This window comes from Salminus brasiliensis, chromosome 9, assembly GCF_030463535.1.
Source record: "Salminus brasiliensis chromosome 9, fSalBra1.hap2, whole genome shotgun sequence".
NCBI classification, from domain to species: Eukaryota; Metazoa; Chordata; class Actinopteri; order Characiformes; family Bryconidae; genus Salminus; species Salminus brasiliensis.
In genome coordinates this window covers 21,916,762-21,932,954 of record NC_132886.1, presented here as the reverse complement: position 1 = coordinate 21,932,954, position 16,193 = coordinate 21,916,762, and the positions used below count along the sequence as shown (strand labels likewise).

Genomic DNA, 16,193 nt, shown 5'->3' with positions numbered 1-16,193 from the left:
ATATGCCTGGCTGTCTATGTGATGTAAAAGAAAGCAGGACCAGAAACCAGGTGACCTTCTTCCATTGCTCCAAGGTCCAATTCTGCTGCTCACAAGTCCACTGTATGCGCATTGTGTTACCATCTTTAAAAGATTAGGTGACCAGATAGGTAGACTTTGTTCCCTTTTTACATCAATGAAACTTGGGTACAAAAAATCCGGTTGTCAGTTTGTGGTTTCCGTGTTTGTCATCATGCACTCACCACTGCTGACCCTGTAGCATCTCACAAGCCTTCTTTCTGAGACGCTAACAACCCAGTCCTCTGACCATAGCAATTTGTCCTCTGTCAAAGTCGCTCAGGTCTTCATGCCTGCCCATTCGTCACTCATCCAACGCTTCGACTATGAAAACCAACTGTTTATTGACCGTCTAATATATCCCAGACCTTGACATGAACATGATTCACTTCATCTCCGAGTAGTCATAATATTTTGGCTCATCTCAAAATGCAGAAAAAGGTCGAAAGAAGTTTGAGAGGCTGAGTTTGCTGGCACAGGCTCACTCATACTGATCAAGTACATGCTCTGGTTTTCCTTATTGAGTGTTATTGTTTTGTTAAGTAATTTAGTTAATGTGGAAAAGAAGCTACAAGGAAGAAACACTGTGTGATAGATTTTTTCCTGTGGTTATCTGGCCATCAGAGAGGCTCCTGGACTGCACAGAGGAGGTGTGTAGCTGGCCGTGTGCGTATGAGAGAGTGCATCCAAGCACTGACCACCCGTTATGCATGGTCACAGACAACCACCGCTGCCTCACTCAACGGCACTCGACCGCCAACCCCACCCATGAGTGCGCCGGCCAGTCCAACCAAACAAGCGTCTCTGCCTTCTCAAACTCCATTCACTGGACCCAACTTCTGCTCCAATGAGGTGTCACTTTGAGCTTCAGTTCCTGGGTAAACACCTTGGTGTTTTTCCAGTTTGCTTTCCCCTTTCAATTAGCTAGTGAACTCTGGGCAAAGGGGCAACCAGATGAAAGGATGTTCCATTCACCCAGACAGGGACCCAGCACTTGCTTCAAGTTTGGTGCTTCTCACCCTGGAAACCCACTGGCCAGGCAAACATGACTGTGGTGTCACCAAGATCCGGCCAGGATTCGTTCCCTTTTAACACTGTGGCTGAAAGATCTTCTCTTCAAATAGTTTAAATAGATTTTCCCCATTGCTTTTGCCACTGCTGACTCATGCAGAAATAGAATCAAGGTATTTTATCACAAGTACGTTCTAGCTATTTATAATGGTTTGCCCAGAGTGAGTTCTTTTAGCACCCGCAAAGCTGTAGTTCCAGAATTTGACTGTTATATGCTGTGGTTCTAGGTCATCTGCAGGATGATGTGGGGAATCTGCAGGCTACAGAAGCAGTGTGATTCTGTGGTCATTTTATCTGTAAGGACTGTTTTTTGCTCATGTTTTACCAAAGTGACGACACTTCATTACTTCGGATTCTTGTATTCACTGGAACTGACTAACAAAGATTTACAAAATAACATTTTTAAGATAAATAACACAAACAAATGAAGCATGTTCTGACCATGCAGCATAAAGCTAATGTTCCACCTTAAAATGGTACTGCACTAACATTCTGGCACCTGCAATGGTTGCACCATTGAAGGTAAAGGGGATATTTATAAAAAAGCAACAGCAATGTTTGTTTACAGCATGAACAATTACTGTGTTCTGAATTTAATGGCAGAAATGTTAGACTGAAATTGTGTGATTAGATGCTATGCGTTCTACACTGAAAGTTCAAATTCCACTGGTGGGAAAGTACTATCCAGTGACCAGGCACTTATTGGTCTTATTTGTTCCAACTGTGCTCGCAAAAGGGTAAAAACATTCAAAAGGTTTTTCAAAAACTGCCATGTTCTTTGTTGAAGTACCAGGCTTAGAAAGGTTCTTCAGAGTTATGGTTCTCAAACTGGTCCTTAGAGAGCCTCAGACGGTCTAGACTCAACTGGCAGTACACAGGGACAGAGAAAATATCTGGATGGTCACGTAGTCTCACTTATTTAGGGAAGCAAAAGTGGTTCTTTTATGACATCACGTCAATGAACCCTAAATGAGACCCTTTTTAAGAGTGTAGTGAAGTCCAGAGGAAATTTAGCTTTTATTCCATACATTTATGAGGGGAAACACGGGTCATAAACCCATTTTACTTCAAATGCTCCATTAGTGTGATGTGTAAAGGTGAGAGGAAAAGAACAGGCTCAGAAAGTCATTATTTGAAAATCAACTCCCATTTGTTTTGGCTTGTCTGCGGACCACATTCTAAGTGCAGGAGCGCGTATGTGTGGTCGTGGAGAAGAAGTGAAGGCTGTGTATTTGGCCTGGCTGTTGGTACTGTCGGTGGTGTGGCCCAAGTGAGAACGCTTTGGTATGCCTGACCTGGCCTGCGACATGCTGCTAGAGCAACACAAGGATAAGGCTCTTGTATCAGAACAATAGAAGGGATTGTGGGCATAACTGTCTGTATTGTTACCATGATAGTCTAAGCATTGAAAATCGCGGAGGTTGCTGCTATTGGCTAGTTTTCCAAGTTTATTTATCCACAGGATGTTATTGCAGTTTTCGCTGTTGCATGAAATGACATCGGGACATCCCTCACAACTGAAAAGCACATAATTATCTTTTTTTTTTTTTGCATTATGCAAAAATTGTAACAGAATGCATCGCTGGGAACGTTATGCTTATCACAGCTCAAGAGACTGCCCTCTCTGCTTTGAAGTCACACTCCTGAAAACACATGGAACATGGCAAATAGCACACCGCCTTCGCCTGCCTCTTTTCGCCTTTTTTGCTAAACGGAAAACGCAGGCTCCAGGCCATTTACATGATTTGAAATTAATTTAGCAAATTAAGAGCAGAGGACTCTGAAAAACATCCGAAGGCTACTTTGCAAAGTGACCTCCGCCCTGATTGTGCTTAATGCCTATGACTTGAAAGTCATCATCAGCATTTACTATTATGGAGTCCAATGTCCTGTGTTTTCTATCAGGGCCTGCCTTCATTTCCTTTCTTTCGACTTAACGGCTACCTCAAAGCTCAAGCTCACCATCAAAAACAAACTTTTATACGCACTCATTCAAATTTATATGCGCTCCTTCAATTGCTTTTTATGAAGTGCCTACCTTTGCTCCAACTGTTTGGACTGGGTTCAGCCCCTACACATCTCAGCACTAGGGATTGTTAGCCTCCAGTATTTTCTGTGTTTCCTTGTGGCAATGCACATTTGGATTCATTCATTTTTTCTTGCATTATGATCCAGCATTCATTTTCATATGGTCTGCGGATGGGACATCACTAACACGTGTCCTCCAGCAGGAAGTCTGGCCAATTTGTGCAGGACTTGGAGGTAGAAACGTCTTACTGGAGGTCCAGTAAAAACGGAACCTGTGGTAATGGCCAGTGTAATCGGCCCAAACCCCTTTTGGAATGTCATTTAGCAGACATAGAATTTAATGCTCCCATGCACTGTAGGTCGAGTCTCCATCATTTCCACTAGGAAAATGTGGAAAAGCAGTAGTCATTACCCTCCTATTACTAAGTTCCATGAATAGGTTTTATGACTTGACACTTCTCTCGAAACTGCCCACAGAGTGAGATGGAAGGGATGTGACACTGAACAGTCATGAGTGTGATTGGCTTACTCACCAGGGTCTCCATTGCGCCCTCTTCTTCCTCGCTTCCCTGGTGGGCCTAGAATGCAAAGGAAGAAGGATTTTCAGTCCGTTCAGATTCAGTTACAGCGACACGCTCAGAAATGCAGAGTTTTATGTCTTGCAGGCTCTCTCAAAAGTCTAAAAGTTTAAAAACCACCCAGAGAGGAGTGCTCAGACAGAGGTTTTGTCCAAATATTGCCTTTGGAAGCTTCATGCTTCTTTAGGCCATCCCAAGGTTCATTAAGATTTGAAAGGTCAGAAGCTGAAACGGAAAGACGGCACACACGGCCTCGCAACAAATATGCACTTTATAGTTCCATTTATCCAATTTCTCCACTGTTATTCTTTTCAGCATGGGTGACTTTATTTCTAATTTGTTTTTAAGGAACTCATTTTCTGTTTGCTCCTCGTGAGCCTTATGTGAACGGCACCTATCTGTTTATGCTCAACCGGAAGAATGAGGTAATTACATGCACTGTCAAGTTTTACATGCTGGAAATGGGGCTAAAAAAGAACTAAAGGTCTTAGGTATTCTCCACTAGGGTCCTGCAGAACATAAGAGTCTTAGCTAAAACCAAGCATCCCAGTGGAGTAAATTAAAGAAAAGAGAAAAAGAGTAGTCTGTTCAATCAATTCAGCTATTAATATTACACTGTTACATGTAAGAGAAGCATGTTAAAGGTATGTACACTGTATGTCCAAATGTTTGTGGACACTCCTTCTAATAAGTGCATTCAGCTACTTTAGTTGCACCTGTTGCTGACACAATTATGCAAATAGACACAAACACACAGCTTGTCTAGTCCCTGTAGGTAAGTATTGCCAATAGAATAGGAGCAGTTAAACATGAACTTGCTGGTAGCATGCAGTGGAACTATGTTCTCTGGAATGATAGTGGTCCATTAAGTTATTTTGGAATGTGTTGGGGAGTCAGGGATAAGGTAGGTTGATGATCATTCAACATCCTGACCTCATTAACAGTCTTGTCGCTGAATGTAATCAAATTCTCAAAGTAATGCTACAAAATTGTGTGGAAAACCTTGTCTGGACCAGAGGCAGTAGAGGTACTCCAATAGAAGCAGGATAAACTCAGAAGCAACAATAAATGAGCAGGTGTCCCAGTACTTTTGTCCATATAGAGTATATCTAATAGGTACATTAAGTGATGCTGATTATAGTAATAATCTTTGTTACCCATACTAATTATTACTGTAATTGTTTTGTTGGTTTAGGATTGGTTGATGAGGCACAAAAACCCACTGCAAGAGGCAAATCTGATTGCTTAGATACTGGAAAAATGTGGTGCCCATAATAAAAACACTTCTCCTATTCAATCGACAAGGTGTCATGATCTGCATTAGTGCTTTTAAAGCCTTGTCTTTGGTTGATGCCACATAGTTGCCTTTTCTTCTCTGGACAGGGAGCCATTAAAGCAGTTTGTCAACTGAATCATTTAAAAATGAAATATTAATAATATACATTCAGCATCACTTTCTGTACCTCTTTATCTTTGACAATCCTGTCTCGTTGTATTTGCCACTCATAAGTAAAAAGACCTACTTTATGTAAAGTAAGATGTAGAAAGTTGTACAGCACCTTTTCTCACCACTACAAGTGAAAAAGACAGCAGCCAATGCCCATCATCTAAAAACACACAGTTTCGCCTGATCTCCAGGGCTGGTTGACTTTGTGGCAGATTTAATAAATGGCCACTTAAAAAAAATGAAAATACAATGAGCTATATTATGCACTGTATTCTCCACATGTCTGTGTTGTGGGATTGTCAACACGTTTCAGGGCAGTGTCCCATGCTCTTTTCACACACACTGAGATTTCTGCAAATGCCTTTCTACAAAAAAAATGCTCACAGCTGTCAAAACAGCTTTGGTTGGAATTATTATTTTACAACAAACATGTAAACTAACCACTTGTTTAACACAGAGGCTACATAATAGGGAAATTACGCATTAAAATAAAAGACCTCTTCAAAAGAAAGTGAAACTTCACAGCGGTTTCACTTTTATACAGTGAAATATCCAGTATGTTTACTGTAATACATTCATTTAGGTTAAGGTTTTCAAAAGCTGGATTATTTTAGATAAGACTGTAACACTGAAAATGTCACATGACCTCAATCATGTTTTTAAAACTTTTTCTTCCTACTTCAGAGTAGGAGAAAATAGACTGTAAAAAAAATATAATTCAAGAACATTTCTATTGGTCCATTCATCATTAATAACACAATCTAAAGTACATCTGCCAGATTCACACTATATCTAAATATCTATATTTAGATATAGTGTGAATCTGGCAGTTGTGTTTACTTTAGTTTACTTTATATTAAAGTATCTATTAATGATGAATGGACCAATAGAAATGCTCCTAAATTATATTTTATATAATGAATATTATAAATATTTACCACATGGACAAAAGTATTAGTATTATGGAGTAAAAGTATCTGCTTATTTATTGATTCTTCTGAAAACAAGGGCATTAAATAAAAAATAATATTCTGCGTCTGTTGGAGTAACTGTCTCTACTGTCCAAGAAGGCTTTCTACTACGTTTTGGAGCATTGCTGTAAGGATTCGATTGCCTTCAGCACTAGTGATGTCAGGATGTTGGATGATTACCACCCCACCTCATCCCCAACTCCCAAAAGTATGAAGAACCACAATTCCAGAGAACACAGTTCCACTGCTCCACAGCGTATGCCCATCTAGCCCACCCATTAGCCATGGGGCCAACAGGTTCATGTTTATCTCCAGAGTCCTATTCTATTGTCAATACTTTTCCACAGGGACAAGAAATCTGTGTGTGTGCATTTTCACATTTGTGTCAGCAAAGGGTGCGACTGAAAGTAGTTGAATGCATTCATAAGAAGACAAACTCAACACAAACATTTGGACATACAGTATACCTGAGCATCTTTTCACATACTTTGATTCAGTGGATCAAATCCAGTCACATAAATGCATGAGAACTGCACACATTCCTGGGATCGTTTTTACTGTGAAGACTTTCAATTATTGCATTTCTCCTCCTGAATGTCAACTGACTTTGGGCTGACCTTACTGTTTACGAAAGATTTACATAAAAATATAATGCTGCACGACTGTTTATAGGCAATGCCTGCCAACACTGCATTCTGACAGCCAAAGAGCTTTGTTATTTGCATGCAAAGCCCTAAGTAAAGTCCTTGTTTAATCCATAGACGTTGAGAATTATTAGTTTAGCTTTAAATGCAATATTGTGAACAATTATTTCATTCAAGCAAATTTACATTTGATTTACATTCTGTATTGACACATTCAAGTCTGCACTTTTGCAAACTTGACTTTTTCTCATTGATTCTGTGCCAAGAAAAACAAAGCAAAAATGTAAACAAGTTTCGTTTTCTTTCTGCAAAACAGAACCGTATGCATAACAATAACTGTTCAAGCCATAATAAAACCATCCCTCGTCTTCTTCTTACTAAAACAAATGTAGTATCATTCCACTCATTCAGCAGGTTCAGTTTAAATTACACCATGCTTTTGCAGACACCAGTAGGTTTAAGATGATAGATTGCTAGGCAGATTGGGTTATCTTCAGGTACATAAAGCCCTGGGCACACTACACGGCTAAATTCTAAATAAATCAATAAATTGTAGCGAATTATAACAAAAACAATGTGTTTCTCGTGCTTCCCGTCTGAGTTTAGCAGATTTTATGGCAAATTTAAAAATATCCCTTGCACACTAAGTACCTAGGGATCATACGCTATGCGACTTCGCCCTGCTGCTGAACTGAGCCAAAAACGCCCCCCAACACAGGCCTGTATCTCCTTACCTAGGACAAGCTATTTGTGTTGACCAAAAACAAGAGAAAGGTGAAAAATGCCTTTAGGTCCTGGGTGGGAAGACAGAGTCAGCATGGTCTGTACATACTGCAGAGGCAGTTGAAGATGAGTAGCATGGCACATTTTAGAGGCAACCCAACTTTTAAAGTGGGTGCTGTCTTCCTATCCGAACTTCCCTTCCACCTTAAATGGTGCTGCAGTATCGGACATGTACTATCGCCAGAATGTAACTGCTGCATCATTTAAGGTGGAAACTGCCTAATATCCGCACTTGTCATCCTTTGTTTTCATTGACTATTGATGGAACCAATTCAGATTGCTTCACTGACCAGTATAGATACCAGTACTACATTATGCTCAGAGTCTGCGCCCCCACACACTACTCGGTTCTCTCTCCGACTGTCGACTCTGACTGATGAAAAATCTGCAGGCTAGAGTCAACCAGCACAGACTCGGCCAGACTAAAATCGGGGGTTAAAATCGGTATAAAAACCACATAGTGTAACCCTGGCCTAACATACTACAGACATACTTCTCAGCAGTGATGTCATCACTGTTCTACAGTAGAGTGCTGCACAATGGCCAGCTGTCCAGCCTTCCAAAAGGTCATAAGCATTGACTGTTGGAGTTAATGTTCTCAGTGGTTGTTTCTCTCATAACCATGTCATCTGAGAACCTTTGGCTCAACTCTTCAAATTGTGACCAAGGACCTGTTATTCACATCATGTCTGTGTTTTACACTTTACTGAGTGATATCTTCACAAGCTACTGCTGGAGGCAGCTCTCCACACATAGTGTGGGACTCATTATAAAGCCATCTCATTCACCCTCTTACCGCACAAGCCTCTTGGCTGAATCTGTTTGGGATTACAAGCATAGTAACCAAGGCATGTCAACTGATTTTTTGTTTTACTATTCCTCTTAACATTCAATAAAATGTCAGACCTGAAGCGACAATCATCATAAAGGATTAAGAAATGGGTTTTACAATGACTTGGTGAAAAGGAGTCGGAAATAACAAACAGCTTGGACGTTATCTTATGTAACAGTGTAAGAAAAGTTTCGGATTCAATACACTAATGACAAGTCCCTCATTCTCTCCCAACCCTCTTTCATTTGCCGTAGACTTTCCACGTACGTACACTGTGCTTTAGTGACATACTGAATCCGTTTTCTTGGGCTAAAAGTAAATAACAAGCTATGCTGCATGCAATTGTTTTGAAATACGTTCTGTTTTTAAAAGCCAAAAACATTCTCTGCAGTATAAAAAAAAAACAGGAAATGCAGATGTCAATGATCAGGTCTGTACCTCACAGTCGAAAATACTGTCAAACCTGAAAATACATGTATGGCACACCCCCAAATACTTACAAATTAAATAAATATTGACTCCACATGAAGCTCTGGCTTAATACAGCACAACTGGAACAAAGCAGAGCCACGGCTGGTAGGACAGAAATGTGGGGTAACTTTATTTGGGCCTATCCAGAAATTGTCATCTAAACACACAGCAGGAGTTAGAACACAGGCCGCCTGAGTAAACAACAGCAACTCAGAAATTCAGGACAATTAGGCTACACAGAAGACCAAGGCAAACTAGGAAACACAAGAAGACAAAAACAAGAAAAAGACAAAGACTCAGAATCGCAGGCTTCGACATTTCAACAAGACTCGCAAGACTTGGACACAGAATACAGAAACTGTTGGGACAGTATTGGGACTCCTGCTAATGAGATTTTACTCCACATAATTTCAGGCTATTTTGATTGGCCAGTATGTAATTGAATGTTTAAGCCATGTAAAATGTGCTTGGCATTTTCAAATAAAGCAAAACAGAGTTAGCGGGTTTTCATGTGACACCCACATTAAGATCATGAACAGTGTAGGACGTTCCAGAATAGTCTGAAGACTCCTTGCAGTGACACTGGACCTAATACACATATTTGTGAGAGTACTGGTGTACATAGATTCTGTGGCAGCAGCACATTGCAACAAACTAATACAAAGAAATCCACCCACTCAAGTTCCACTGGCTTAATTTAATTGCCAACGGTTAGCCGCAAGGCCAAGGGGAAATGTTGGGACAATGACCGTTACCAGATCCTCAAAGACAAACACTGCATTTTATCTTCTTTCACAGCAGAACACTGTAGACGAATCATTTGACCATAACTCATTGCTTATTATTATGTGGTATGGCAGGTTGTTGAAACCACTAAACTACATTACACTCCTTTAAAATGTGTTTATGCTGGTTTATGTGATGTTCAAAAATGTCTAATGTGTTTAAGTAGTTGTTTTGGCCAGCAAAAACAAAGTCTTCAGATGTTCTTTGTGGAGCCAAATGTTGTTATTCTATGGTTTCTTTCAAAGAATCATTGATGACACATTTAATTTGAAGAGGGTATATCTAGGGAAAGCTATGGAACCAGCTAACTCTTCTGTACTTACTATTCTATAAGAACTACAGATCTTTGAATGACCTCTGAAATCTTTAACCATGGCCTTTCTTTAGACTTAGAATAAGACTCGTGGCTTAAAAAAAAAAAAAAACTAAATGCTATCTTCACCTATCACAGAACCAGATCAGTGATCTATCTAGCTGCAGTATTACCTAGGGTGTGTGGGCTGGTTTACAGAGGTTATCTCAAGTATTTTTTGCATTTTGCATGACCTTTCTATGCACTGTGGCTAATCCCTTAACCTTGGCTGACCCAAAGAACCCAAAGGGAAAGAGATGGGATAGTATGAAAAAAGATGTTAATAGACATCTTTAGTACAATAGCTGTCATTTAGTGCATCTTAAGCGCATTTTATGAGAGAAATCTACTTATGTTGATCCAAAGACATTTCTATTTGAGTTAAAGTCATATTTAAACTAGTAAAACTTCTTAAAACGTCTTAAACATGTCACTTTAACTCTCCATCACCAACGTTCTCTCAGTGTTACACATTCATGGTTGATGTATAGGCAGGTACATGTAGACCAATAGTGGCGGCAAGAAGGCCGCAGACATGTTTACAGCTGTAAAAATCCATAAACATAATGTAGAACCAAATGCTTGCGTGAAATCGATGTGAGGTTCTGGACATTTTATGCATTTTTTATATAGGGCAGGAGTGCCTTTGATATAGGGTCATTAAGTTCACCTAAAACATGATGTGGAGAGGGTTAAGTTAAGTGTACCGGCAGCCTGTGAGAAGTCCTGGTGCACAAGAAAAAGCCCTGATAGTGTACCGGTGAGTAAAAAAACACTTAAAGCACTGATCATGTCCATAGAAGAACAGTGGTTCAATATTATCAGTAGTTTGTAATAGCATTAATGGGCCATAGTCTAGAAAAGGCATAAAGATCATTAATTCTGCAGTAAGGGGATTAAATCTGACATCAGTATCAGATATCAGTATCGCTTAACTTGGATGGTCCATTGTAGATGCCTTGTAGATGCTCAGCTGCCATTTAACTAACGTTCAACTGAACATTTATTCAATTCAAATAAACCTTAAAAGTTAAATGACTGTCTATTGAAAGTAACCCTGCACCTAAGCCTAATCTTAACCTAAACCTTAAATCTAACCCTAATCCTAACCCTAAAAGGGTAAGGTTAAGGTTTGGGTTTGGGTTGCTGTGCAGGGTTACATTCAAAAGACCATTGTTTACAATAGAATGTCATTTAAAACAGACAATCATTTAACCAGCTGCATTCAATAGACCTTAAGTTGAAAGCTGACTGAATGTCAGCTAAGCATCTACAAGGCAACTGCAATGGACCATCTAAGTAAAGTGATATGCAGATTTCTGACTGATAGACGTGATTGATGTGACTGTGAAAAATTTCGATTTTACAGCAAGAGTCTGTAAGACACAAACATACAAAAGCATTATTGCAGCTATCCATGGAAAACATAGACGAGTGTAAAGTTTTGAAAAGTGAATGTGTGTCTGTGTGTTTCATAGGTGTGTCTGACTGCTCATCTGGTAAATACATAGCTATGACTCAGTGTAACCAGTGAATGCAAGGACTCTCTCTCTCACACACACAGCTGCTCACACACACACACACACACACACACACACTGTCAAAGACACACAGCAAATATTTTTTATGAATGACATCAATTCACTTTCCTACTACCATGTTTGGATCAGGAACTCCAGGAGACAGGCGCTTACTGAATACTCTCTTTGTTTCTGAGGTTAATAAATCTATTGTTATGGCAAGATGACTCACAGTTTATTCCCCTTTTTATGCCAACTGTGATTTGTGGACTACAGATCTGTGTGGCAGCTTGTATGGGACAGGACATGCTGGCTTCTTGATTAGGCCACACACTGAAGCTAGTAAACATAGTAGCGGAAACACTTGGTAAAATGTTTTGAAAAGCATGCAGACACGGAAAAAGAGACATTTTCAGCCAACAGTAAATTTGTATTTTACAGTGTTCATCACTAAAACATGTCGCTTTCATTGATTTCTCATTAAAATAATGCTAATTTCATGTTTTCAGTGCCAAAAATCTTGTAAGGTTTATCTTGGCCCAAATCTAGTCCTTATCATGTAATTAGTCATGTGACTGCAACAAATTAAAACCAAACTTAAGCTCCGTGGTCTGGCATTTCTTGCTGGGTGTATGTATCTACTGTCATTCTCTAATGTTCTCCACCGTGTCTTACTTATAAATTGTAAATTGTAAATGTGGAAGTACTTCTCAGCAGAGTGGAGGTTTAGCGCGGTGGAAGCCTGATTCCTTCCTGTGATGACTTTCCCTTATCCATCATTTCAGCCCAGTTTAGAGTAAGTAAAAGGAAAAAATGAAGGATTTCTACCAGATTTTTGAACATTGCTAAAAATTTGATTGCAGTCAGCCAATGAGTAAGGTCATTGGATATTAGATGATCACCACCCTATCGTATCCCTAACTCCCCAAGTATTGGATGGAGCACCATCATTCCAGATAAAACAGTTCCACTGCTCCACAGCCCAATGCTAGAGGGATTTTTACCCCCTAGCCCATGCCTGGCATATTATAATATATATTGTCGCTGTCTTTGGTGACTCTGGTAAGTTTGAATTGAAGTCAATGAAAAGTTAGAGTTAATTCTATTTCTATTAGTCTGTTCATCCAGAATGATACATACAGTGTACAGAACAGCTACAGGGATCAAACCATGAAGAAAACAAACTTTATAATGGACAAAAATGGAGATAAAGTTATTAATTGGACAGTAGCGATATATATTCAAGCAATATAAGCAAATTCATAAAGAAAGGCTTTTTCCGAAAACAGTTAATGTGAACCTATTAGTGAAACACACGTCATTCATCTGAGAAACAACTTCAACCACTCGCCACATAAAGGCATCTCTTTTTTTACCCAGGAAACAGGAACCATATACAAGGAAGCTGTGACTATGAGAAGACCTTTCATCGCCTTCAGAGATCAATGTGAGTCTCCTTTGGCTGGGCCAAGGGCTTGGATATTTGAAACCAACCCTACAAACCCCTGCGCAGTGTAATTATCCTCCTACAGAGCCCACTGTGGTCCAATTGTAGGCAGAGAACACTCACCGACTGGTGAAGGTCAGTAATAAGCTGATCGATGGCCGAGCTGTTGCTTCGCTGGTTAAGTTAAATTGGCTGGGTTGGAAGCTTCACTATGTCTATCAACACACTCAGTTTTATGTGGCCTGCTTGCTTATTAGGTACGGATGGTCTCTATCCACCTGTCTCTGAGGCGATTACTGAGCAATGAACATGTTTGCTTCTTAGAGACCTTCTGCAACTTCTGACTGCATCTTTAGGTTAAAGTCCAAGGGTACATAGAGTAAAACACTGGAGCACAGGAGCGTAACAGAGATCATAAGAAGCCGGCCCAGCTTCCTGTCTGTATTTACACTGACCTCCTTTCAGTCTGTTTGAGATACTCTTCAGCACCTCATTATTCCATCTCCATCTGTTCGGTTGTAGAATCATGGAGGAAGCCACTAAGCGCCTTGCATAGGCATGGGCAAAATAACACACTATTCTGCTAAGAAATGTCACATGCTAAAACATAAGTTAATATTAAAAGTGCTTTTCAAAATAGAGAAAATGATTACACTCACAAAGAATAAAGCTAGATGCAGAATTAGTGATGTTACAGGTGTTGAATAAAAATTTAATTTAGTTATTAGAATTAAAAAAATTGTGTATATACAACCTGTTCTGTCAAAAAAAAACTTACCCTGTATATCTTTGCCACAATTCGTATAGATTTGTTGATACATAATGCAAATAAATGCAGTATCCCACTGCCTACCTCATAATATAGTTAAATAAGTAGTTTGGTAACAACATTGCAATACTAGCAAATAGCAAAATTGCATTAATAACTCTAGACATCCCAGGGGCCAGGCATGTCTGTGAGGTGTATATTTCATTGGCTGACTCATTTACAAACACTTGACAGACTGAAAACAAAACGCCTCTTGTTGTGTCTGAAATTGCACTTACTCAGGATAAAGGAACTCATGACCTTCACACTATTTTAACAACAATACTCCCCTGGAGACCCAGTTGTTAACCTGCTACGTCTAAAATGTCCAACAAATCTACGTCTAAAATGACCTGACAATGACAGACAATTCGCTAGACAGATGGCCAAAGACACATCATAGCAAAGCCTCATCTATAGACCTGGTAGCTGCTTCTCTCTGCTTTATGAACAACAGCTGGTGACTATTCCACTGTGGATTGAATATGTAAGCTGGGGTGTGTTTATTGGAGAATAGTGAACCATATGAATTTGTCTACCAATTCATGCAGTCAGCTGTGAGGTAGTGTCTCAAGGGTCTGAAGTGGCAAGACGGCCACTTGACAATAATAACCCAAACTTGGCTAAATAGCTCTGTTAAGCGTATCTATATATACATGGTCTGTCTTAAAACAAAAATCCTTGTGTTGTGTCTGAAATAGTACTCCTTCATGACAAAGGATCTTCTAGTTCTCAAGGGTCTAAAGAGGCAAGATGGTCAACCAGGAGAACAGTTGTTGGAATACTTCTGGGCACTGAATGGCACTGTCACTAACCACGGCAACTGATATAGAAGGATTATCAGTATAGAAGGATGCCGTTTCTTATCTGTGTTTGAAGTACTAGTGGCTTTGCAAGATCAGGTGGCCATCTTGGCTGTTAGCAGTAATACTATATCGAAGCCTTAGCCTTGGTATCTTGTGACTTTTGGCTGACCTTACATGCTCTCTTTAATCGTATGAAGGTGCGTGAGGACATGCTAGGTATTTGTTAAGCGCTTGTGGATACTAGCAGTGTCACATCAATCGTACACGCTGTATGCAGTAATGTCTACAGACATATTCTTAATTACAGAGAAATTAACCATTTATCTAATTCCTATGGTATAAATCTGGAAACTTGCTATGTTGGATTTGATTTTTAGACAGGAATGTGTAAGAACCTAACTGGAAACCTGTGTTTAGAGTTACTGCATGAGTCTAGTTTACAGTGCTACAATATGGATCTGTGTGCAACATACTGGTAAAAACTGGAGATTGCTAGACATTTGACAAAGTCTCAAAATCATTCACAGCAATAGCTAAAGCCTGTTGTGTTGCATCAGCTTATTGGCTACTGTTATTGTAGTTATTTATTTATTTTTGTTATTTATAGTAAATCTTTTATAACTCATATTTTAGAACTGTGAATTCATGCCTCATTATAATAAAGAAGATATATATATCTATAGTTGATGGTATCATCTATAGTTACTATTTGTTTGCTGTGCCTGGACTACTTTTTTATACTGTACCACCCTTATTATTGTATTGTATTACTGTGCTGTATTGTGAAACTGCTACTGGCTGCTAAATTTCCTTTACGATCAATAAAGTAAAAAATGCACAACAACATTTTTAAAGTATGTAAATCCAGCTGCTATATAATTTATTCATCCAAATAGAAGATTCTACTCCCCAAAAAAGTAAACAATGTTGGGAACCTAAACCACATGCACACACAAACCATGTTCAACCCAGATTTCACAACTCAAAATTCAAGATTTAATTAACTGAAGCCATTTCAACTTTGAATAATGTCTGAAGAATTAAGTCAAAACATAATCGTTCATTAAATGTTCCATGTGGTTTAGGCATAGGGCAGCACCTGTGTAGTGCGTGCAGGAGGCACAAGGTATGCTGCAAAAAATGTTGCAGTGTTTATTTTACAACAAATTGAAGATGGGGAATGAGGCTCATCCGTAATGATGTAGTCAACACACCCACTGTGAATTCTTCAGAAAATGACTTCAAATGGCTCCATTCACACAAGGGCTCACTTTTCTGGACATTACCCAAACTTTGTATTAGGAGGCAGGCAAGATAAAGTCCAGGCAATGACTGGTGCAACTGATCTGGACCTTTATGCTCACTCATACATGTACTCTGGGTAATGTCCAGAAAAGCTCTGGGTTACTGTGCATGTCTGAAAAGTACAATGAAAGATTTGCTGTAAAGAACTTGCAAACAATAAAAATCTGTGTCTTGGTTCTAAAATGACTAGAGAAAGATTTTATATACACTGAAAATGTAAAAAATGTACTGAATAGTGAAAAAAGACAGCATGTTCAACAGCTTCAATGCTCTGACCATCCAGAAGA

The 16,193-nt window shown here is 39.3% G+C and overlaps 1 protein-coding gene across 1 annotated transcript in view; it reads right to left on the bottom strand.

Moving 5' to 3' along the window:
- Positions 1–16,193, bottom strand: part of LOC140562300 (uncharacterized) — a 196,674-nt gene that overhangs the window by 91,264 nt on the left and 89,217 nt on the right. The window contains exon 3 of the mRNA XM_072687829.1: positions 3,690–3,734. Within this exon, the coding sequence (XP_072543930.1) occupies positions 3,690–3,734 (45 nt within the window). The remainder of the gene's footprint in view (positions 1–3,689; positions 3,735–16,193) is intronic.